Source organism: Anomaloglossus baeobatrachus, chromosome 1, assembly GCF_048569485.1.
Source record: "Anomaloglossus baeobatrachus isolate aAnoBae1 chromosome 1, aAnoBae1.hap1, whole genome shotgun sequence".
Taxonomy (NCBI): Eukaryota; Metazoa; Chordata; class Amphibia; order Anura; family Aromobatidae; genus Anomaloglossus; species Anomaloglossus baeobatrachus.
The window spans coordinates 32,501,584-32,524,955 of NC_134353.1; the positions used below are offsets into that span (position 1 = coordinate 32,501,584).

Consider the following 23,372-nt stretch of genomic DNA (forward strand, 5'->3'; position numbering starts at 1 on the left):
ACTTCCTATTATAGCTGAAGTTATAGTTCTGCTGTCAGTTTCCTTAGATCTTGTAGAAGAGAGCCATAGAGCCCAAAACCCAGCTGCTGACACTACTTCTACTTAAACAACTTATTTGTTCCACTCCAACTTTGAGTACATATTTTCAAGGAGTCTCATGATTTAGTGATTGCAGGTCACCCTGAAATTAACAATACTACCCAACTGGTAACCAGGAAAGTATATTGGCCAACCATTGTTAAAGACTATAAGAAATTTGTTCTTGCTTTTGAAATCTGTGCCCAAGTCAAGATGCCCTGAACCCATCCAACACAGCTTTCTCCAACTCCTAACTGTGCGGTACCTCAGAGACCTAGGACCCGCCTCTCCATGGACATTACTGAACTCCCACCCACAGAAGGGAAGACTGTTATCTGGGTGGTGATTGACAAGTTCAGTAAACAGTGTCATATTGTTCTTCTTTCAAGGTTGCCTAAAGCTGAAACTTTAAGCAAGTTGTTCATTAATCACATTGTGTGTTTACATGTTACTCCAGGAGACATAGTTTTCAACCAGGAGATCGAATTCATTTTCAAATTTTGAAGGGCATGCACTAAATATTAAGTTGTTCTGCCTATCTCCTGGAGACCAATGGTCAGACAGATGATAATAATGAAATACTCAAGCAATTCCTTATGTGTCTGATCGTCAGTTTGACTGGGTGGATCATATTTTGTTAGCTGAATTTTCTATTAACACTCAACATCAAGAACCCATTAAAATTTCAACATTTTTCTATGATTTTGGCTTCTATCTTCATTTCTTCATTTTGTTTCTTTTTAAACCAACCATGATGGATACTCCAAAGGTTGAAAAATCTGTGGCTAAATTAAAGTTTCTCTGTTCTGAAGTTAGAGAAAACTTGAAGAATGCGTAGGGAGGTTAGACCTCAGCTGCTAATAAGATGTTCTGGAGGCCAAAGCTTTGGAGTTTGGAACAGGGTATGGTTGTCCACAAAAAATATCAAGCTAAAGGTTTCTTATGCCAAGCGGTGTCCCAGATTCATTGGTCTTTATGAAATAATCATGTTAATTAACCTGCAGCCTTCCACGTGAAATCTCCTCCATCTTTTATGGCACTTAGTGTGTTTCATAAGTCCATCCTCAAGTCAAATCATTACCCAGTTCACCTAGTTTGAGATCCTAGTCCTCCTGTTGTATTTAAAGGTAATTTGGAGTAAGATCGCATCCTGGATTCTCTTATGGCGTGGAGCCTGTGCAACATCTAGTGCATTGCTGGCCCAGAAGAGATATCTTGGTTTCCGATGAGTAATGTCAATGCCAAAAATCTTATCTGGAAATATAATGTTCTATATTCAATTAAACCTGGTTCTAAATGTATAGAAGCCCATCTTAAAAGTGAAGCTCAGGGGGGGGGGGGGCACTTGCATATCTCCATTAGGATCTGTTCTGTGATTTTGGCCTCTTATTTTGTACTTTTCTTTCCGTCTTGATTGTTATTTGGCTACCCGACCACTGCTGCCAGTGTGAACCACCATACAGGAGCTTGTTCCATTGCCTCAACCCTTGGGACTGTAAGTCCAGGTCCCTGTATATGGGTTAAAAGTAGAGATGAGCGCGGTTCGTTGTTCGAGGTTCGCTAGTTCGCGGTTCGAGTGATTTTGGGGGGTGTTCTAGATCGAACTAGAACTCGAGCTTTTTGCTAAAAGCTCGACAGTTCGAGTTACGTTCGAGAACGGTTCTATAAGCAAAAGCAGGGCTTTTTTCAGCTACAGTGTGCAGGGAGCCATCGCTGGCAGCCTGCCAGAAACTGGTAACCAAGATAAACATCGGGTATCCAAGCAAAGCGCTTTGGTTAGTAACCCGATGTTTACCCTGGTTACGTGTGCAGGAAGCCGACACTTTCCCGCTCGGCTCCGCCCCTCCTGCACGCGGCATGTACACACACACACACACACACTCACACTCACCTGTCCCCAGCCATGCAGTCCACGACACTGACGTCCTCAGCGCCACATGGCCCCGCTAGGCTCTTGGCACCCACCTCGCACTCCGCTGCCTGCACACATGGACCCGCTAGGTTCCACCCACCTCACACTCCGCACACATTACCCCGCTAGGCTCCGCCCACCTGGCACTCTGCACACATTACCCCGATAGGCTCTGCCCACCTGGCACTCTGCACACATGGTCCCGCTAGGCTCCGCCCACCTGGCAATCTGCACACATGGTCCCGCTAGGCTCCACCCACCTGGCAATCTGCACACATGGCCCCACTAGGCTCCGCCCACCTGGCACTCCACACACATTACCCCGCTAGGCTCCGCCTACCTGGCACTCTGCACACATTACCCCGCTAGGCTCCGCCCACCTGGCACTCTGCACACATTACCCCGCTAGGCTCTGCCCACCTGGCACTCAGCACTCATGGCCCCGCTAGGTTCCGCCCACTTGGCACTCTCCACAAATTACCACGCTAGGCTCCGCCCACCTCACACTCTGCCACCCGCACACATGGACCCGCTAGGCTCCGCCCACCTGGCACTCTGCACACATTACCACGCTAGGCTCTGCCCACCTCACACTCCGCCACCCACACACATTGTCCCGCTAGGCTCTGCCCACCTGGCACTCTGCACACGTTACCACGCGAGGCTCCACCCACCTCACACTCCACACACAATACCGCACTAGGCTCCGCCCACCTGTAACTCTGCACACATGGTCCCGCTAGGCTCCGCCCACCTGGCAGTCTGCACACATGGTCCCGCTAGGCTCCGCCCACCTGGCACTTTGCACACATGGTCCCGCTAGGCTCCGCCCACCTGGCACTCTGCACACAATACCCCACTAGGCTCCGCCCACCTGGCACTCTGCACACATGGACCTGCTAGGCTCTGCTCACCTCACACTCCGCACGCATTACCCTGCTCGGCTTACCTGCGGTGTTGAAATCCTGCTCTCCCAACCGCAGCGCTGACACTGTCTTCCATGGCCGCCGCTTCACATCTGTCACTGCGGCCCGAGACTGTCACTAGCGGTGATGTCACAGGCTCTCGCGATACTTTACTGTGAAGGTCATTGAACTCAGTGACAGGTCTGCTGTCAGCAGTGCCGGAGATCACCGCAGGTAATGTACCTCGCTCCTGACAGCAACACTTGTCATGCCCTGCAGTGACCTGGGCTGACCTTCTGATGTTAGCTCCGGTCACTGCATTGCTCTCCCAGCCAATGGGGAACATTCTGTTCTTCCTGGACTGTCCTGACGTGTCCTGTGATCAATACTATTGCCTGACAATCCCACCCGGCACTTGTGCCGGATTCCTGCACTGTCTCCAGGAACTCTGAAGCCCCAGTGACTGTTCTACCCATCCCCTGTGGGACGCAGTCCCTGCCACGCTAGTGCTCCAGCTACCGTGCACCCAGACCTCCGGTGGGGTGCACTGCCAAGTGGATCCACTACCCGGACCTAACAATACGGAACGGAAACGGATGCCACACGGATGCACCCGTGAAAAAAACAGACTGTTTTTTGCGGACCGCAAAAATGGATCGGTCGTGTGAATGTAGCCTTATTCTAATCTGCCATTTATAAACAGCAGGCAGAAATAATTTAATAGCGCCCCCCAGCGTAAAAAATTCTCCAAGGTTTTAGGGGTAGCTGAGACCCTGGAGATCATGATTCAAGTCGGTTTTCCCGGTCCCCGTTCACGTGATCACCAGTATACACCGTACACCAGTGATCATGTTACAGTAAATGACAGCGCCGGTAAAAAATTATTTATCTCCCATCTGGCATGAACAAACATGTCAGATGGGAGATAAATCTCCTCCCCGGTCCCCTCCGGTGTCGCCAAAGTGCCCCCCCCGACCCTCTCCCAAAAATCCAAGATGGCCACGCGCACAGCAGCGCGCCGGCCGCATTCACCCTACTCCTCTGATTTCTGTCACATGTGCCATGACACATGCGACAGAAAACTCCTCCCAAGGCCCTGCCAGGTCACCCCCTGTAACCCCACCGGTGTTACCCGGTGTCCCACGGTACCTTTGCAGCGTTGATCCCCCGCGGCCCCCTCCTTCACAATAGACGCTGCTGCATGCACAGAGCAGCTGTCAGCTCAGCTTCCTGTGTTCAGACACAGTGAGTGGTAGTAACCATGCATCTGTAAGCTACTGCAATGCCATGCTCATGAAGTAAGGAACATAGTTGATCAGGAGAGCTATACTATATTTACAAATGGAGGGATTTGCTATTTCTGTTGCCCTGCTAAACGACTACCAAACAAGAGAGTCCGTTATACGCCACAAGAAAACATGTCTAAATAGCGTGCTCTGTTAGTATTCATTCAGCTGGATAACTGGACTTAAAGGGGTATTCCATCTCCAAGATCCTATCCCCAATATATAGTAGGTGGAATAGCAATAATATCAGCAAATACCAATATTTGGAAATGTAGAATAGTTCTCCTGATTTGGCATGCCCTTACCTCATGAGCAGGGCATTGCAGCTTTGGTAGCAACAGTTACGACATGGACTCTGCTGCTGTGGACCCGGGAAGAGTGGGTGCAGATTCATTGCACCCACACTCCTCACATGGAGGGTCTGCACTCCTAGAAAATGGGGGATACGTTCCCTGAGCGTGTCCCCCCATATTCTAGATGGACCAGAGTCATCGTGGGTCCCCCTTATTTTTTTTCCTTATAATAAATTGGTGAAAGAGGGAATGTTTTGGGGAGTGTTTTTTCAAATATTTTTTTTTTCGTCTATTTGTTTTGTTAGTACTGACAGTTTATGATATCGGGCATCTGATAGACGCCATGACATCACAAACTGCTGGGCTTGATGTCAGGTGACTTTACAGCTAGAATCAACCCCATTTATTACCCCGTTTGCCACTGCACCAGGGCACGGGATGAGCTGGGGTGAAGCGCCAGAAATGGCGCATCTAGTCAATGCGCCAATTCTGGGGCGCCTACGGCCTGCTATTTTAAGGCTGTGAAGGACCAATAACTATGGACCTTCGCACCCTGAGAATACGAGACCACAGCTGTCCGCTTTACCTTGGCTGGTGATCCAATTTGGGGGGGACCCTACTTTTTTTTTGTAATTATTAATATTTATAAAACAATTTTAAAAAAAGAGCCTAGAGTGACCTCCACAATGGATCCCCAACCACGGTAAAGCTGCCAGCTGTGGTTTCAGGCTACAGCCATCTGCTTTACCCTAGCTGGCTATCAAAAATGGGGGGACCCAACGTCATTTTTTTTGTAACTATTTTTTTAAATAAAAAAAAATAATGGGCTTCCCTGTATTTTGATTGTGAGCCAAGGTAATGCCAGGCAGATGGGGGTGGCAACCCGTAGCTGTCTGCTTTATCTGCACTGAGAATCAAAAATACAGCGGAGCGCTACATCATTTTTTTACAGCACTGTGATGTCCAGCAATCAAAATACAGGGAAGCCCTTTTTGTTGTTAGTTATTTAAATAAATAATTAAAAAAATATATATATTGGCTCCCGCTGCATTTTTTGTATTGCTAGCTAAGGGTAATCCAAGCAGCTACTGGCTGCTAACCCCCACGGCTTGGTGTTACCTTCACTGGCAATGGAAAATCCAGGGAAGCATTTTTTATTTTTTTTGCCAAAAAACTACAAATAAAATGACGTGCACTTCGCCATATTTTTGTATGCTAGCCAGGTACAGCAGGCAGGTATGGCTGCCCCCAACCCCCAGCTGCCTATTTGTACCCGGCTGGAAACTAAAAATATAGGGAAGCCCTTTTTTTACTTAATTCATGAATTTTATGAAATAATTAAAAAAACAAAACGACGTAGGCTTCGCCCCATATTTGTTTCCAGCTGGGTACAACTAGGCAGTTGGGGATTGGATCCACAGCACAGGTTAGCCCGAGGTTTCTGGGCCCCTCTGCTGCGAATTGCAGTCCGCAGCCACCCCAGAAAGTGGCGCTCTCATAGAATCGCCATCTTCTGGCGCTGTATCCAACTCTTCCAACAGCCCTGAAGCCGGGTGGCTCGCTGGTTAATAATGAGTTAATACTGGCTTTGTTTTACTAGCTAGTATTAAGTCAGAGATTCTTAATGTCAGGCACGTTTGACTCAGCCATTAAGAATCTCCAATAAAGGGTTAAAAAAAACACCACACAGAGAAAAAATGCTTTAATAGAAATAAATACACAGACACACTTAGAAACTCCATGTTTATTACTCCCTGTCACCCCTCCACGATCCTGCTCTTCTGTCTTCTTTCTCCTTCAACACATGCAGCTCTGTCTGCTCCATCAGACAGCAGTGCATGGGAGAAAGGACGCTGTGCTCCATGCAGAAATCACTCTGTGAGAGTGACCACAGGCTGTGGCACGGGTTGCCATAGCAACGGTGCTCCGATCACGTGATTCCGGTGCCACTGCGTCCTGGTAGCGGGACGGTCCCGTCACCGCTACCAAGTGCGTTGCTATGGCAACGGTGATCTCCGTTATTGACTGGCTGTGTCACCGGTCAGGAGCCGGCTTCTGCGGATGCTGGTAACTACGGTAAACATAGGGTAACCAAGAAGCCCTTTCCTTGGTTACCCGTTGTTTACCTTCATTACCACCATCCGCCGCTCTCACGCTGTCGGCTCCCTGATCCTGCACACAGAGCCAGACTACACATCGGGTAATTAACCCGATGTGTACTCTGGCTAGGAGTGCAGGGAGCCAGCGCTAAGCAGTGTGCGCTGGTAACCAAGGTAAATATCGGGTTGGTTACCCGATATTTACCTTAGCTACCAAGCGCAGCATCGCTTCCATGCGTCGCTGCTGGCTGGGGGCTGGTCACTGGTTGCTGGTGAGATCTGCCTGTGTGACAGCTCACCAGCAACCCGTGTAGCGATGCTCCAGCGATCCCTGCCAGGTCAGGTTGCTGGTGGGATCGCTGGAGCTTCGCTTAGTGTGACGGTACCTTAAGGGAACGGGGAAGAAGAGCGGGGAGTCGACCGCGTGCTAGAGCATGTCGCCGGTACACGGCGATACACAAACATGCACCGTGTAACAGAGAGATGCAATGACAGGTCCTAGCATGACGCGTCATAGTTATGTGACCAGTCTGTAGCCAATGAGATAACAGACACGTGACTGGTCACAGGGCTATTTTGACGTCACAATAGGTCCTGCATCATTGCTGGTGTTCCCGGAGGACGCAGCGATTACCGATGGAAAAGCTGCAGGAGACAGAGTGCAGGACACATCCCGGGGACAGGTAAGTGTTATGGCAATGTTTATTAACTGTATGTGTACATTTATAATGTGTTTTTATGTATTTGTGATTGCCTCCCATTGTTTCCTATGGGGTTCCAGTGGTTCGCCGAACCGGCTCGCCGAACTGAACTTGAACCAGACCTCAGTTCGGCGAAGCAAATTTGATGCCGAACCACGGCCGGTTCGCTCATCTCTACTTAGAAGGATGAAGGACAGGGTGATCCCTAGGATAAGATAAATGGAGTGGCCAAGCCATTTTACTGCTTCCAGGTGACCCTTCACAGAGTTTCTTTACAGTAACACATTGGCTGATATTTTAAATCATATTTAATTTTATTCTTTAAATTTACAATTCCAAAATTTCCCTCACTCCTGAGAGTGATCTTATTTAGTTTTAGTTATTTTTTTTTATTTTTAATAAATTTAAATTTATACATGGAGCTTATAATACGACTTACAAGAGAATATAAGACAATCATTGTGTCATTTTCAGTACAGTCTTATACTTTTTCGGTAAGGACATCTGTCATTCAATTTGGAACAGAGGGAAGAGTTTTTACTAATCCTCTGATGTCCCGTTACATTGCATGTGATTTTCCACTGAAGATTTGCTGGATATTACTTTTCTCCTTGACGCTTTCCTCTGCACAATCAGAGACCTCAGCTCCTGGATGTCATCTACCTATAGAGAACTATACATTTGAATATAAGTATTCTCAAGATGGGGACATTATCATAGGAGGAATCTTCACTGTACATTCATGGATAATACCATGGGAGTATATAGGAGAAATATTTGATAAAATGGTCTGCGTACAGTAAGTAACAAAAGAGAAAAAAAAGAAAACATACTAGAACATACCTACAGCTTTCTGTATATTGTGGGATAACATATTGTAGAAAAGTAAAATCCTTCTCCTAACTTGAGATCAATAGTTTTTACAATGTTAATTTATTGTAAGTCACTTGAGATAATTGTTGGAGTTATCAAAATGTTTGTATAGTCAAATTAGATTACATCTGTAAGTATAACATTTAGGTTTAAGATTATTTTTCTACTGCTTTGCTTAACTATATCATAAAAAAAAATCAATTGTGAAATTTGAATCTGACGAAAGAAGAAAAAAGAACTGATTACTGAGCAGTCATTTTATATTGAGACATGCATGTCTATTGATTTGACAAAAATAGAAATTAAATCAGATTTTATATGGTATTTCAAGATTTTTATCCTTTCTACCAACTTCTTGTCTTTTTTTTGTAGTGAAAACACGATAGATTTTTAATCTAATTCGAGAAATAGAATCTTCCTCCCTATTTTTAATTTTTTTAGTCAATATACTTTTAGCAATAAACACAGTATACTGTACATTTGACATATTCTTTTACAATTTTTATGTTGCTTTTACTTATTTGGGGAAAAAAAACACATTTGATAATGTACTATAGATATGGAGAAAAGGACATGGACCTTACAACTAAATATTATCCACTGCAACTCATGAAAATTTGAAAAACTAATTATGAGATTCTAAATTAACAATTTAGCTAAAGTGTACAAGCTCATTCCAAGATATTGAGACTGCTTTGATTTCAAACTCTTTGTTTCACAGAGCTTCATGGTAAACACCTAGATTGCAACACTGCATTCAGCCAGGAGAGTGACCCAGATGCCAAACCGCAGTTGCTGCTAGTGTTGAGGGAGTAGTTGACTATTCGTACTCGCTATGCTGTTAGCGAGTACTTTCCACTACTTACATATTTGTTACAAGTAGTGGGTGCAATGTAAGTCAATGGGAAATATTTGCTAAGTAGCGAGTAACCCGAAAACCGTACTTTTCGTGTGAATAGCGAATAGTACAGCTTTCGAGTTACTCGATACTTAGCATGTGTTTCCCATTGACTTACATTGAGCCAGCTACTCGTAACGAATATGCGAATAGCAGACAGTACTCGTTAACAGCATAGCGAGTATGAATCAATAATTACTCGCTCAACACTTCTTGCTTTCAATATATTTTTTAATTAGAGCAAAAATGCTCTTATTTTGTTTTTCAAATTAAAATCATGTGAATCAAATTATCATGACACATTAGCTTATCTGATAAAAGTAATGATGAGCAAGCCTGCAAGGCACTGCTGGATACTCGATCGAGCATCATGGTGCTACGGCACACTCAGTGCTTGAGCCAGTATAACCGGTTCTCAAGCTCCATGCTCGACTCCCCACCTTGCATTTTTTTCAGCTGCTAGACAGCCAATCAACATGTCTGCCATACATAGTATTGTCATAGGCATGTTGACTACTGCTGTTGATTTGTTTATTCTGATACCCACAGATTGCAGTATGGTCCTGCACATATTTATTCTGTGCTCTATGCTGAGCGCTTACACCAGAGATTATGTGTAAAGCTCTAAAAAATGTGATACAGAGAAAATTCCAAGGGAAAATTCACTGTAATGAGGCAAAAGGAATCCCTTTGAATCCACGTCTGGTCTGTGGTGTGATGGTGTCCATCTGTTTATGGGTCTTAATAGTCATACACAAAAGTGCAGTCCTTAACAGTTTTGTTCACCTTTGAAAAGACGGGCACTGCTGAACATAGGCCAAACAGAGTCCTGAGTAACTCTTCTGCCTTTTTAGTGAATGGATCCATCACGGGTTTCATTTGAAGAACATATTTTGGAGATAGAGATGGAAACCCTGATGTAAGTACTCAAAGTAGAGCACAGAATAAATGTGGTCTGATCTAAAATGTTCTGTACCCAAATTGCCACTAAATAGGATTAAACTCACTCCACAAAAACACAAGTCCCCACTCAGGTCCGTCATCTGTTGACAGAAATATAGGAGGCTTCCACATTACTGGTAGCTCAAAGGCTTGGAAAAAGCACAAGTGGCTCCCCCCTAAAAAAAAAATCCCGCAAAATCTCTGCTCCAAAATCCAAGTGACCCTTCTCTTCTGAGCACTGCAATGTGCCTAAATTACAGTTAGCATTCACATGTATGGAATTGTTGCAGTGATGAGAGTCGTTTAACTTATAAGGCGCAGGTCTCCAGAAGCACAAGCTGGGCACAATGTACGGACACTACAATGTACTGGGCATGAAAGGGGCTTATTTGCAATATGCAGTAATTCTGCAACAAACACTGTGTTTGACTACATGGGTGTTTTCTAGGGACTAAACCATCACTATACCCGTATATGAACATGCAAAGGGATCTAATTTTCCAAATATGGGCAAATTTCTGCTATTCTGGCACTTAGTGCCCCTGCAAATGTGACAAGGCACCCACAAACTATTTCAACTAAATCGGAGCTCAAATATGGAGCTCCTTCCCTTTTTCACTTTGCACTGTGCTTCAAAAATAGTTTTTGACCACATGGGGTATTTGCGAATGTAGAAATTGTACAACAAATTGTATGGTCCATTATCTCCTGTGACCCTAGTGACCCAAGTGAAAATGAAAAATTTGCGGTTAAAGAAACATTTTTGTTGTTAAAAATGTATTTTTTCATTTTCATGGCTCAACATTTAGATAAATTCCTTGAGGGGTCTAGTTTCCAAAATGGGCTCACTTGTGGGGGATCTCCACTCTTAGGCACCTCATGGGCTCATCAAATGTGACATGGCATCCACTAATTATCCCAAATAATTTTGTATTCAAAAATTTAAATGGCTCTCTTTCCCTTTCAAGCACTGCTGTGCAGCCAAACTGTAATTTTACACCACATATGTGGGATTGGCGCACTCAGGAAAAATTTCACAGCAAACATTATGGTGCATTATCTTCTGTTATGCTTGTGAAAATGAAACATTTGAGGTTAAAGTAACATTCTTTTAGGTAAAAATGTATTTTTTCATTTTCAAGGTTCAGTGTTTCAAAATTCTGTGAAGCACCTGGGGGTTCAAGGTGCTCACCAAATATCTAGATAAAATGCTTGTGGGGTCTAATTTCTAAAATTTGGTCACTTATGGGGAGTTCTACTGCTTAGGCAAATTAGGAGCTCTCCAAATGCAACAAATGGAGCTCCTTCCCTTCCTTGTCCTGCCATGTGCTCAACCAGAAGATTTCCACCACATGTGGGTTATCAGTGTACTCATGTGAAATTGCACATCAAATCCTTTGGTGCATTTTCTTTTATTAACCTTGTGACAATACGAAATTTAGGGCTAAAAAAAGCAAATTATTCATTTTTTTGTTTTAGTTCCTGTTAAATATATAAAAGGTTAATAAACTTTTTGAATGTGGTATTGAGCAGTTTTAGGGGTGCAGTGTTTAGAATGGGGTCACTTTAATCCTTCTAACGTCTTAGCAAAAAAAAATTATGTTTCAAAAATTGTGCTGATGTAAGAAAATATGTGGGAAATTTTATGTACTATTTTGTGTAAAATCACTCTAAGATTTAAGGGAATAAAAATTGTGATTTTGAAAATTGCAGAATTTTCCGATATTTTCTCAAATAAACACAAAAATTATCATGTTAAATTTACCACATCATAAAGTACAATATGTCATAAAACATTGTCTCAGATTATCTCCGTTATAGCCTTCCAGAGTTATAATTTTTTAAAGTGACACTGGTCAGAATTAAAAAAAAAATATCCCAGTCATTAAGGTGAAAACCATGCTCTGGGGTAAAGGAGTTAAATACCTGGTGTCTCCTAGTATTAAGCTGGGGACACCTTTGCAAGGTGTGCAGGTTTCATCTTAAAGGTACAGTAAGCATGCATGAGCAGAATAGGCTGGAGACAAGGAAACCTAGCTCTCCGTGTGCTGGACATGGGGCCTAGGCTGAAGCTGGAGACTGACACACAGAGGAATCAGTTAAGGGGTGATGTGAGGACCTCACTAAATATTGGCAGCAATGCAGAGGGCCACGCGACACGTGGGTGGCCATAAGGGCCATCAGAGAACCATGCAGCATGATGTTGGCCTTGTGGTAGGACAGGGAATCAATACACACGTGGATGGCCATGCAAGAGAACAGAGGATAGCGCAATATGAGGGTAGCATGCGGGTGAGCAGAGGACTACGCAGCATGAAGATTGACATGTGGGAATGTAGATGACAACGCAACACTTGCATACCTGCAGAAACAATCTTGCAGCCGAGGAGGTGATGGTGTTGGTATCCTTGCTGGCCTAGGGGGAGAGGAGAGAAGGAGAGAAGAGTGTGCTACACTTTCACTTGGCTGGTGATAAAAAAATAGAGGGACCCCTTTTTGTTTTTTTAAATAATTTATTTTCCAATTATCTAGCAGTGACTGGGAATCAGAATCCAGTCTTCTCTCTGCTGTTCCAATTCCATTTGAGTGCTGTTTCCATCTATTTCAGCAACTTTACAGCCTCTCCAACTTTCTGAGGGGTTTATGCTTTAAAAATACTTGAATTCCCCATAAATTTCCAATATTCTTGTTATTCGACTAGAGCCTACCCTAGCATTGGACCTGCTCAATTCAATTAATGAGCACTCGCGAAGTTTTGTGCTTGCTGATCACTACATGAGATTCAATACTTTAAACTTGCATGTATTTTACAAAAAATGTTGATTTACATCAAATTTATTTTTCACCAGTTTAATTTCCCTTATTATGCTCTGTGATGTAATGAGACCCCAGTGTGAAAGTAAAGTAATAAGTAGAAAAAAAACAATTACAAATAACCTCTGCTCACCTTTCCAGACACTCACACTCTTTGTAGTACCTGTATAATCCTTAAAGTGTTTTGTAATTGTTGCTACATGCTGCAGCCCTGAGCAACTTCACTCTATGCCATCATGAAATTGCAATCTAACAATGCACATTCACAAAAGCTTTCCATGCTGGATCATGGCCAAATAACCAAGCATAACATGTAGCGACTAGAGATGAGCGAACCGGTCGCGGTTCGGCTCGAGGTCGGCTCGCCGAACGGGGGTCCCGTTCGAGTTCGGTTCGTCGAACGTTCGACGAACCGAACTAGAACCAATAGGCTATAATGGGAGGCAATCACAAACACATAAAAATGCATGATAAATGTACACAAACAGTTAATAAACATTGCCATAACACTTACCGGTCCCCGCGATCCCTTCTGCACTCTGTCTCCTGACGCTATTCCATCCGATGATCGCTGAATCCTCCCGAGACCGGCACTGCCAGCAGAGATGCAGGACCTGTCGTGACGTCAAAATAGCCATGTGACCAGTCACGTGGCTATTATCTCATTGGCTACAGACTGGTCACATGACTATGACGCGTCATGTTGGACCTGCGAGTGCATCTCTCCGGTACACGGTGCACATATGTGTATCGCCGTGTACCGGCAACATGCTGTAGCACACGGTCGACTCCCCGTTCCGTTAGGGACCGGCTGACACAGCCGGTCATTAACGGAGATCACCGTTGCCATAGCAACGCAGTTAGCGGTGACGTCACCGCTAACCGCAGCTCCGAGAGCACCGTTGCTATGGTAACGCGTCTGTCAGCGTTACCGCTGTTACCGCTGACAGCCAGCACTGATCACTCACGGAGTGAAGGCTGCACGCTGCTTCCCGATTGTAGTGAGGATTGTAGTGAGGATGAGGTTCCCCAGCCCCAAGTGATGGGCTGGTGAACCTCATCCTCACTACAATCGTCACTACTACTACACTAGTGAGGATTGTACTGAGGATGAGGTTCCCCAGCCCCAAGTGATGGGCTGGTGAACCTCATCCTCACTACAATCCTCACTACTACTACACTAGAAAGAAAGAAGACAGAAGACCATGGATCGTGGAGGGCTGACAGGGGGTAATAAAGATGGAGTCTCTAATGTGTCTGTGTATTTATTTCTATTAAAGTATTTTTTCTCTGTGTGGTGTCTTTTTTTTAACCCTTTATTGGAGATTCTTAATGGCCGGGTCAAACGTGCCTGACATTAAGAATCTCTGGCTTAATACTGGCTAGTAAAACAAAGCCAGTATTAACTCATGATTACCCAACAAGCCACCCGGCTCCAGGGCTGTTGGAAGAGTTGGATACAGCGCCAGATGATGGCGCTTCTATGAGAGCGCCATTTTCTGGGACGGCTGCGGACTGAAATCTGCAGCAGAGGCGCCCAGAAACCTCGGGCTAACCTGTGCTGCGGATTCCAATCCCCAGCTGCCTAGTTGTACCCGGCTAAACACAAAAATGGGGCGAAGCCCACGTCATTTGTTTTTTAATTATTTCATGAAATAAGTGAAATAATTAAAAAAAAATGGGCTTCCCTATATTTTTGGTTCCCAGCCGGGTACAAATAGGCAACTGGGGGTTGGAGGCAGCCCGTGGCTGCCTGCTGTACCTGGCTAGCATACAAAAATATGGCGAAGCCCACGTCAATTTTTTGGTGGGCAAAAACTTCTGCATACAGTCCTGGATGGAGTATGCTGAGCCTTGTAGTTCTGCAGCTGCTGTCTGCTCTTCTCCATACAGACAGACAGCAGCTGCAGAACTACAAGGCTCAGCATACTCCATCCAGGACTGTATGCAGAAGTTTTTTGCCCCCTGAAAAGATTATGTGGGCTTCGCCATATTTTTGTATGCTAGCCAGGTACAGCAGGCAGGTACGGCTGCCCCCAAACCCCAGTTGCCTATTTGTACCCGGCTGGGAACCAAAAATAAAGGGAAGCCCTTTTTTTATTATTTCATGAATTTCATGAAATAATTAGAAAACAAATGACGTAGGCTTCGCCCCATTTTTGTGTCCAGCCAGGTACAACTAGGCAGCTGGGGATTGGAATCCGCAACACAGGTTGGCCTGAGCTTTCTGGGACCCACTGCTGCGAATTGCAGTCTGCAGCCGCCTCAGAAAATGGCACTTTCATAGAAGCGCCATCTTCTGGCGCTGTATCCAACTCTTCCAGCACCTGCCTGCTGTACCTGGCTAGCATGCAAAAATATGGCGAAGCTCACGTCCTTTTTTTGTAGTTTTTTGGCAAAAAAAATAAAAAATGCTTCCCTGGATTTTCCATTGCCAGTGAAGGTAACACCAAGCAGTGGGGGTTAGCAGCCAGTAGCTGCTTGGATTACCCTTAGCTAGCAATACAAACAATGCAGCGGGAGCCCATATATATTTTTTTTAATTATTTATTTAAATAACTAAGAATAAAATGGGCTTCCCTGTATTTTGATTGCTGGACATCACAGTGCTGTAAAAATAAATCTTTAAAAAAATGACGTAGCGCTCCGCGGTATTTTTGATTCTCAGCGCAGATAAAGCAGACAGCTATGGGTTGCCACCCCCATCTGCCTGCCGTTACCTTGGTTGGCAATCAAAATACAGGGAAGCCCATTAATTTTTTCTATTTAAAAAATTGTTAAAAAAAAAAATGACGTTGGGTCCCCCCATTTTTGATAGCCAGCTAGGGTAAAGCAGATGGCTGTAGCCTGAAAACCACAGCTGGCAGCTTTACCGTGGTTGGGGATCCAATGTGGAGGTCCCCTCAGGCTCTTTTTTATAATTATTTTATAAATATTAATAATTACACAATAAAAGTAGGGTCCCCCCCAAATTGGATCACCAGCCAAGGTAAAGCGGACAGCTGTGGTCTGGTATTCTCAGGGTGGGAAGGTCCATAGTTATTGGGCCTTCACAGCCTAAAAATAGCAGGTCGCAGGCACCCCAGACGTAGCGCATCCACTAGATGCGCCAATCCTGGCGCTTCACCCCAGCTTATCCCGTGCCCTGGTGCAGTGGAAAATGGGGTAATAAATCGGGTTGATACTAGCTGTAAGGTAACCTGAGATCAAGCCCAGCAGTTTGTGATGTCATGGCGTCTATTAGATACCCAACATCATAAACTGTCAGTACTAACAAACAAAAAAAAAATCGACAAAAGAAATTTATTTGAAAAAACAGTCCCCAAAACATTTCCTCTTTCACCAATTTATTATAAGAAAAAAAATAAAGGGGTCCCACGACGACTCTGGACCGTCTAGAATATGGGGGGGAGACACTCAGGGAACGTATCCCCCATTTTCTAGGAGTGCGGACCCTTCATGTGAGGAGTGTGGGTGCAATGAATCTGCACTCACTCTTCTCGGATCCACAGCAGCAGAGTCCATGTCGTAATGGTTGCTACCAAAGCTGCAATGCCCTGCTCATGAGGTAAGGGCATGCCTAATCAGGAGAACTACTGTAGAGGAAGCTCTGCTCACTGGTATATAGGTGCTCAGAGGTAATAATAGATAAAATTAGTGAGTAACCTCGGCACTCTAAATCTCCCAGACTAAGTCAGTAAGTCACAACGGATAGTAATGCAAAATCACTCTTTATTGGTCCGTATTAAGAAATTTTTTTTTTCATAAGCATATATGTTTTTGTCTAAAACAAGTTACAAATGACGTTTCGGCCTGAGCCTTCGTCAGATTGGACTTATCTGCTTGTAATCATTAAAAATGACAATATACAGTATCACATAAGAGTGAGAGAAAAATAACATAAACTCGAACAATGTAGAGGTACAATTGGGATGCAGCAAAAAAATTGCAACACAGCAAGAAATGAAACACATGATACAAATGTCATAATACAGTACAAGGACAATATAGTAATGACAAATATGGGGTCAGAGTAGGCTTAGACAGCTCTGGTACGAAAGAGATGTCAATCATAAAGTAACATGTGCAGTAGGTGTAGAGCTACAGTATGCATGGCAGAGCTAATGGGTAGACTGACCATAGAAAAAGAACGGAGAAAAAATGGAGAAAAAATGGAGAAAAAATGGAGAAAAAATGGAGAAAAAGTGGAGAAAAAGTGGAGAAAAAGTGGAGAAAGAGTGGAGAAAGAGTGGAGAAAAAGTGGAGAAAAAGTGGAGAAAAAATGGAGAAAAAGTGGAGAAAAAGTGGAGAAAAAGTGGAGAAAAAGTGGAGAAAGAGTGGAGAAAGAGTGGAGAAAGAGTGGAGAAAAAGTGGAGAAAAAGTGGAGAAAAAGTGGAGAACAAGTGGAGAAAAAGTGGAGAAAAAATGGAGAAAAAGTGGAGAAAAAGTGGAGAAAAAGTATAGAAAAAGTGGAGAAAAAGTGGAGAAAAAGTGGAGAAAAAGTGGAGAAAAAAATGGAGAAAAAGTGGAGAAAAAGTGGAGGAAAAGTGGAGGAAAAGTGGAGAAAAAGTATAGAAAAAGTGGAGAAAAAGTGGAGAAAAAGTGGAGAAAAAGTGGGGAAAAAGTGGAGGAAAAGTGGAGAAAAAGTGGAGAAAAAGTGGAGTAAAAATGGAGAAAAAGTGGAGAAAAAGTGGAGAAAAAAATGGAGAAAAAGTGGAGAAAAAAATGGAGAAAAAGTGGAGAAAAAGTGGAGAAAAAGTGGAGAAAAAGTGGAGAAAAAAATGGAGAAAAAGTGGAGAAAAAGTGGAGAAAAAGTGGAGCACCCTTTGGTGCCTTTCATGTGGCACTAAGGGGTGCTTAGCTTTGTATTTAGCCAAAAAAATGAAAAAAAAAATGACGTAGGGTTCCCCCTAGTTTTGTAGCCAGCTAGGGTAAAGCAGACGGCTGCAGCCTGCAGACCACAGCTGGCAACCTCACCTTGGCTGGTAATCCAAAACTGAGGGCACCCCACGCTGTTATTTTAAATTAAATAAATAATTAAAAAAAAAAACACGTAGGGGTCCCCCAAAATTGGATCACCAGCCAAGGTAAAGCAGACAGCTGGGGCCTGATATTCTCAGACTAGGGAGGTCCATGGTTATTGGACTCTCCCCAGCCTAAAAATAGCAGGCCGTAGCCGCCCCAGAAGTGGCGCATCCATTAGATGCGCCAATCCTGGTGCTTCGCCCCAGCTCATCCCGCGCCCTGGTGCGGTGGCAAACGGGGTAATATATGGGGTTAATACCAGATGTGTAATGTCACCTGGCATCAAGCCCGGGGGTTGGTGAGGTCAGGCGTCTATCAGATACCCGACATCACCAACCCAGTCAGTAATAAAAAAAATAGACGACAAACACATTTTTATTTGAAAAAACACTCCCCAAAACATTCCCTCTTTAACCAATTTATTAGAATGAAAAACAAATCCAGGTCTGCTGTAATCCAAGGGGTTGCCATGACGATCCACACTGTCCCAGTCAATGAAGAGCAGGATGTTCCCCATTGGCTGGGAGAGCAATGCAGTGACCTGAGCTAACATCAATGGGTCAGCCCAGGTCACTGCAGGTCATGACAAGTGCTGCTGTCAGCGAGGTACATTACCTGCGCTGATCTCCAGCACACTGACAGCCCCTGTCACTGAGTTCAATGACCGGCGCCTTCACACCAAGTATCGCGAGAGGCCCGTGACGTCACCGCTAGTCAGTCTCGGGTTGGAAGCGAGAGGTGATGTGACAAGCGGCGGCCATGGAGGACAGTGACAGCGCTGAGGTCGGGATGGCGGGACTTCATCACCGCAGGTAAGCCGAGCGGGACCATGTGTGTGTGTGTGTGTGTGTGTGTGTGTGTGTGTGTGTGTGTGTGTGTGTGTACGTGTGTACATGCCGCGGGCAGGAGGGGGTGGAGCGAGCTGAGCGGGGAAGTGTGGGCTTCCTGCACGTAACTAGGATAAACATCGGGTTACTAACCAAAGCGCTTTGCTTGGATACCCGATGTTTATCTTGGTTACCAGCTTGTGGCAGGCTGCCAGCGATGGCTCCTGCACACTGTAGCTGTAAAAAGCCCTGCTTTTTGCTGCTAGAACCGTTCTCGAACGTATCTAGAACTATCGAGCTTTTGCAAAAAGCTCGAGTTCTAGTTCGATCTAGAACAGCCCCCAAAATCACTCGAGCCTAGAACTGGAGAACCACGAACCGCGAACCGCGCTCAACTCTAGTAGCGACATGGGTATCAGTTCACAGCAGTGGTATGAACAGGGGCCAATGAACATACAAAGAACAACGAGCAGCAAAGGCAAATTACAAAAATCTGTGTTCAAGAAAAAAAAGCAAATTTTGAAAATTCAAGTAGAATTCAATTCATGCACAAAAGGGAAAGGAGTTACATGGACTGAGAGGAATCTGTGAACATATGTGATGACCACCCCGACACGCGTTTCCCGTCACCTTCATCAGGTGACTCATTTCCCTATTGTGCATGATTTATTTAGCAGCCATTTCATCTCTTGCAGCTCTCACTCTGAGTTATATAATACATCATATACTATGCTATACTGAAGCCACAGAGGTTTGATGTTATTTCATTATATCATAGCTATACACTACAGTTCAATCATTTAGGGTCACTTAGATATTTGTTTATTTTTGAAAGAAAAACACATTTTTGTTAATGAAGCTAAAATTTAATTAAACAGAAATACACTCTATACATTGCTAATGTGGTAAATGACTATTCTTGAATATTGTTTTTAACCAGTTATTCTTTTGTAGAACATGGTGAAGTTTCTAAGCCATTTTTCTCAGTGCCTCAGACTGTGGGTTGTAGGACACCACTAGAGTTACATGACAATGTTTCTCTTTTTGTTTGTTTTGAAGCATTTCAGTTCCACGGGTCCTTGTAGCTCTAATGATCTGATCATTTATGGAGGTTGGGTGGTAGCCTTAGATAAAAAATATCTTTTTAAGATGGGTTAAGTGTTCACCCCTGTCTGCAGGGCTGGAACAGTTACGATTATATTCGAGGGCCTGGCTGTAGACAAAGGCCTTTTTGATGTGTTCGGGGTGAAAGCTGTCCCACCTCTAATCTATGTTAAAAGAAAAAAGTTATGGTACCATGTAAGCCAGTTGAAAAATGATTGCTCTAAGTGAGAGAAACAAAATTATAATCTTGTAGTTATGATACCTTTTACTGGCTAACTAAAATTAAATAAATGATGTTACAGAGCAAGCTTTCGAGACTTCTCAGGTCCCTTCATCAGGCATGGTATAACAAAATATCTGAAGAAACACAAATATATACACAAACAGGGCAGAGGTATGGTATGATAAAGGGGCATTTAAATAAACAAACACTAAGCTTAGAAAATGAATCCTTCATTAGCGGTGTGAAAGTTTTATTGTCAGAATATCCATCTAATATTCTCTTTGTGAGAGTACTATGATGAACTCTTATATTGTTGCGGAAAATGCATCGTAATGAGATAAAGTAGGATCTTCAGATAAGAAACCATTATAGTGATCACAAAATAATAAGTTTTCATGTATTCTTTAGTAAGATGTATAGTAGAGGGGCTACAAGGACACTAAACTTCAAGAAAGCAAATTTTAAACGGTTGAGTAGAGTTGAGCGCGGTTCGCGGTTCGAGGTTCTCCAGTTCGCGGCTCGAGTGATTTTGGGGGCTGTTCTAGATCGAACTAGAACTTGAACTTTTTGCTAAAGCTCGATAGTTCTAGATACGTTCGAGAACGGTTCTAGCAGCAAAAAGCAGGGCTTTTTACAGCTACAGTGTGCAGGAGCCATCGCTGGCAGCCTGCCAGAAGCTGGTAACCAAGATAAACATCGGGTATCCAAGCAAAGCGCTTTGGTTAGTAACCCGATGTTTATCCTAGTTACGTGCAGGAAGCCCACACTTCCCCGCTCAGCTCGCTCCGCCCCCTCCTGCACGCGGCATGTACACACACACACACACACACACACACACACTCACACTCACACTCACCTGTCCCCAGCCAAGCAGTCCACGACACTGACGTCCTCAGCGCCACCCACTTCGCACTCCGCCGCCAGTACACATGGCTCCGCCCACCTGCACTCTGCACACATGGTCCCGCTCGGCTTACCTGCGGTGATGAAGTCCCGACCTCAGCGCTGTCACTGTCCTCCATGGCCGCCGCTTGTCACATCACCTTCTCTCGCTTCCGACCCAAGACTGACTAGCGGTGACGTCACGGGCCGCTCGCGATACTTGGCTGTGAAGGCGGCGGTCATTAAACTCAGTGACAGGTGCTGTCAGCAGTGCAGGAGATCAGCACAGGTAATGTACCTCGCTGACAGCAGCACTTGTCATCCCCTGCAGTGACCTGGGCTGACCCATTGATGTTAGCTCAGGTCACTGCACTGCTCTCCCAGCCAATGGGGAACATCCTGCTCTTCATTGACTGGGACAGTGTGGATCGTCATGGCAACCCCTTGGATTACACCAGACCTGATTTTTTTTTTTTTCTAATAAATTGGTTGAAGAGGGAATGTATTGGGGAGTGTTTTTTCAAATAAAAATGTGTTTTTCGTCTATTTTGTTTTATTACTGACTGGGTTGATGATGTTGGGTATCTGATAGACGCCTGACCTCACCAACCCCAGGGCTTGATGCCAGGTGACATTACACATCTGGTATTAACCCCATATATTACCCCATTTGCCACCGCACCAGGGCGCGGGATGAGCTGGGGCGAAGCACCAGGATTGGCACATCTAATGGATGCGCCACTTCTGGGGCGGCTGCGGCCTGCTATTTTTAGGCTGGGGAGAGTCCAATAACCATGGACCTCCCTAGTCTGAGAATATCAGACCCCAGCTGTCTGCTTTACCTTGGCTGGTGATCCAATTTTGGGGGACCCCTACGTGTTTGTTTTTTTAATTATTTATTTAATTTAAAATAACAGCGTGGGGTGCCCTCAGTTTTGGATTACCAGCCAAGGTGAGGTTGCCAATTGTGGTCTGCAGGCTGCAGCCGTCTGCTTTACCCTAGCTGGCTACAAAAATAGGGGAACCCTACGTCATTTTTTTTTTCATTTTTTTGGCTAAATACAAAGCTAAGCACCCCTTAGTGCCACATGAAAGGCACCAAAGGGTGCAAAATTACAAAATGCAGGAGAGTGGGACATTATGTGTCTTTCTGCCATTATAATGACAGAAAAGACTGATATGAAGTGCACAAGCACAAGAAAATCACCAGAGCGCTCTACGCTGTGAAAAGCAGTAGAAAATGGCACTGGAGCAAACATGTGACCGCCTCATGTAGGATGAAGCTATGGATCCTGGGTAAATTTATGTATTTACCCTCCCGTTTTTTTTGTGTACTGCAAAAAACCTGAAGAAGACACACGTATGACAAACAGATGACATACGGACCGTCTACGGAACGGAAACGGATGCCACACGGATGCACCCGTGAAAAAAAACTGTTTTTTGCAGACAGCAAAAATGGATCGGTCGTGTTAATGTAGCCTTATTCTGATCTGCAGTTTATAAACAGCAGGCAGAAATAAGTGAATAACGCCCCCCAGCTTTAGAAAATCTCCGGGGTTTCAGGCGTAGCTGAGACCCTGGAGATCATGATTCAGGAGGGTTTTTCCGGTCCTCGCTCACGTGATCACAGGTATACAACGTACACCGATGATCACGTTACAGTAAATGACAGCGCCGGTAAAAAATTATTTATCTCCCATCTGGCATGAACAAACATGATAAATCTCCTCCCCGGTCCCCTCCGGTCACCCGGTGTCGCCAAAGTGCCCCCCCTGATGCCCTCCCAGAAATCCAAGATGGCCGCGCGCACAGCAGCGCACCGGCCGCATTCACCATATCCCTCTGATTTCTGTCGCATGTGCCATGACACATGCGACAGAAAACTCCTCCCCAGGCCCTGCCAGGTCACGCCCTATAACCCCACCGGTGTTCCCCGGTGTCCCACGGTACCTGCGCAGCGTTGATCCCCCCACGGCCCTCTCCTTCACAATAGACGCTGCCGCATGCACAGAGTGGCTGTCAGCTCAGCTTCCTGTGTTCAGACACAGTGAGTGGTGGTTATGCATCTATAAGCTAAATGGGCGGCACGGTGGCTCAGTGGTTAGCACTGCAGTCTTACAGCGCTGAGGTCCTGGGTTCAATTCTCACCAAGGACACCATCTGCAAGGAGTTTGAATGTTTTCCCCGTGTTTGCGTGGGTTTCCTCCGGGTACTCCGGTTTCCTCCCACACTCCAAAGACATACAGTGCTATGGAATTAATAGCGCTATATAAATGAATAAATTATTATTATTACTGCAATGCCCTGCTCATGAGGTAAGGAACATAATTGATCAGGAGAGCTATATACTACATTTCCAAATGGAGGGATTTGCTTTTATAGTTTCCCTGCTGAATGACTACCAAACATGAGAGTCCATTATACGCCACAAGAAAACACATCTAAATAGCGAGCTCTGTTGTTAAGTATTCATTCAGCTGGATAACTGGACTTAAAGGGGTATTCCA

General features: G+C 44.7%; 1 protein-coding gene across 1 annotated transcript in view; it reads left to right on the top strand.

Moving 5' to 3' along the window:
• Nucleotides 1-829: 829 nt before the first annotated feature.
• The window catches only part of LOC142316190 (vomeronasal type-2 receptor 26-like), a 120,082-nt gene continuing 97,539 nt past the window's right edge, over nt 830-23,372 (top strand). Inside the window, exon 1 of the mRNA XM_075352642.1 lies at nt 830-912. Coding sequence (XP_075208757.1) covers nt 830-912 — 83 coding nt within the window. The remainder of the gene's footprint in view (nt 913-23,372) is intronic.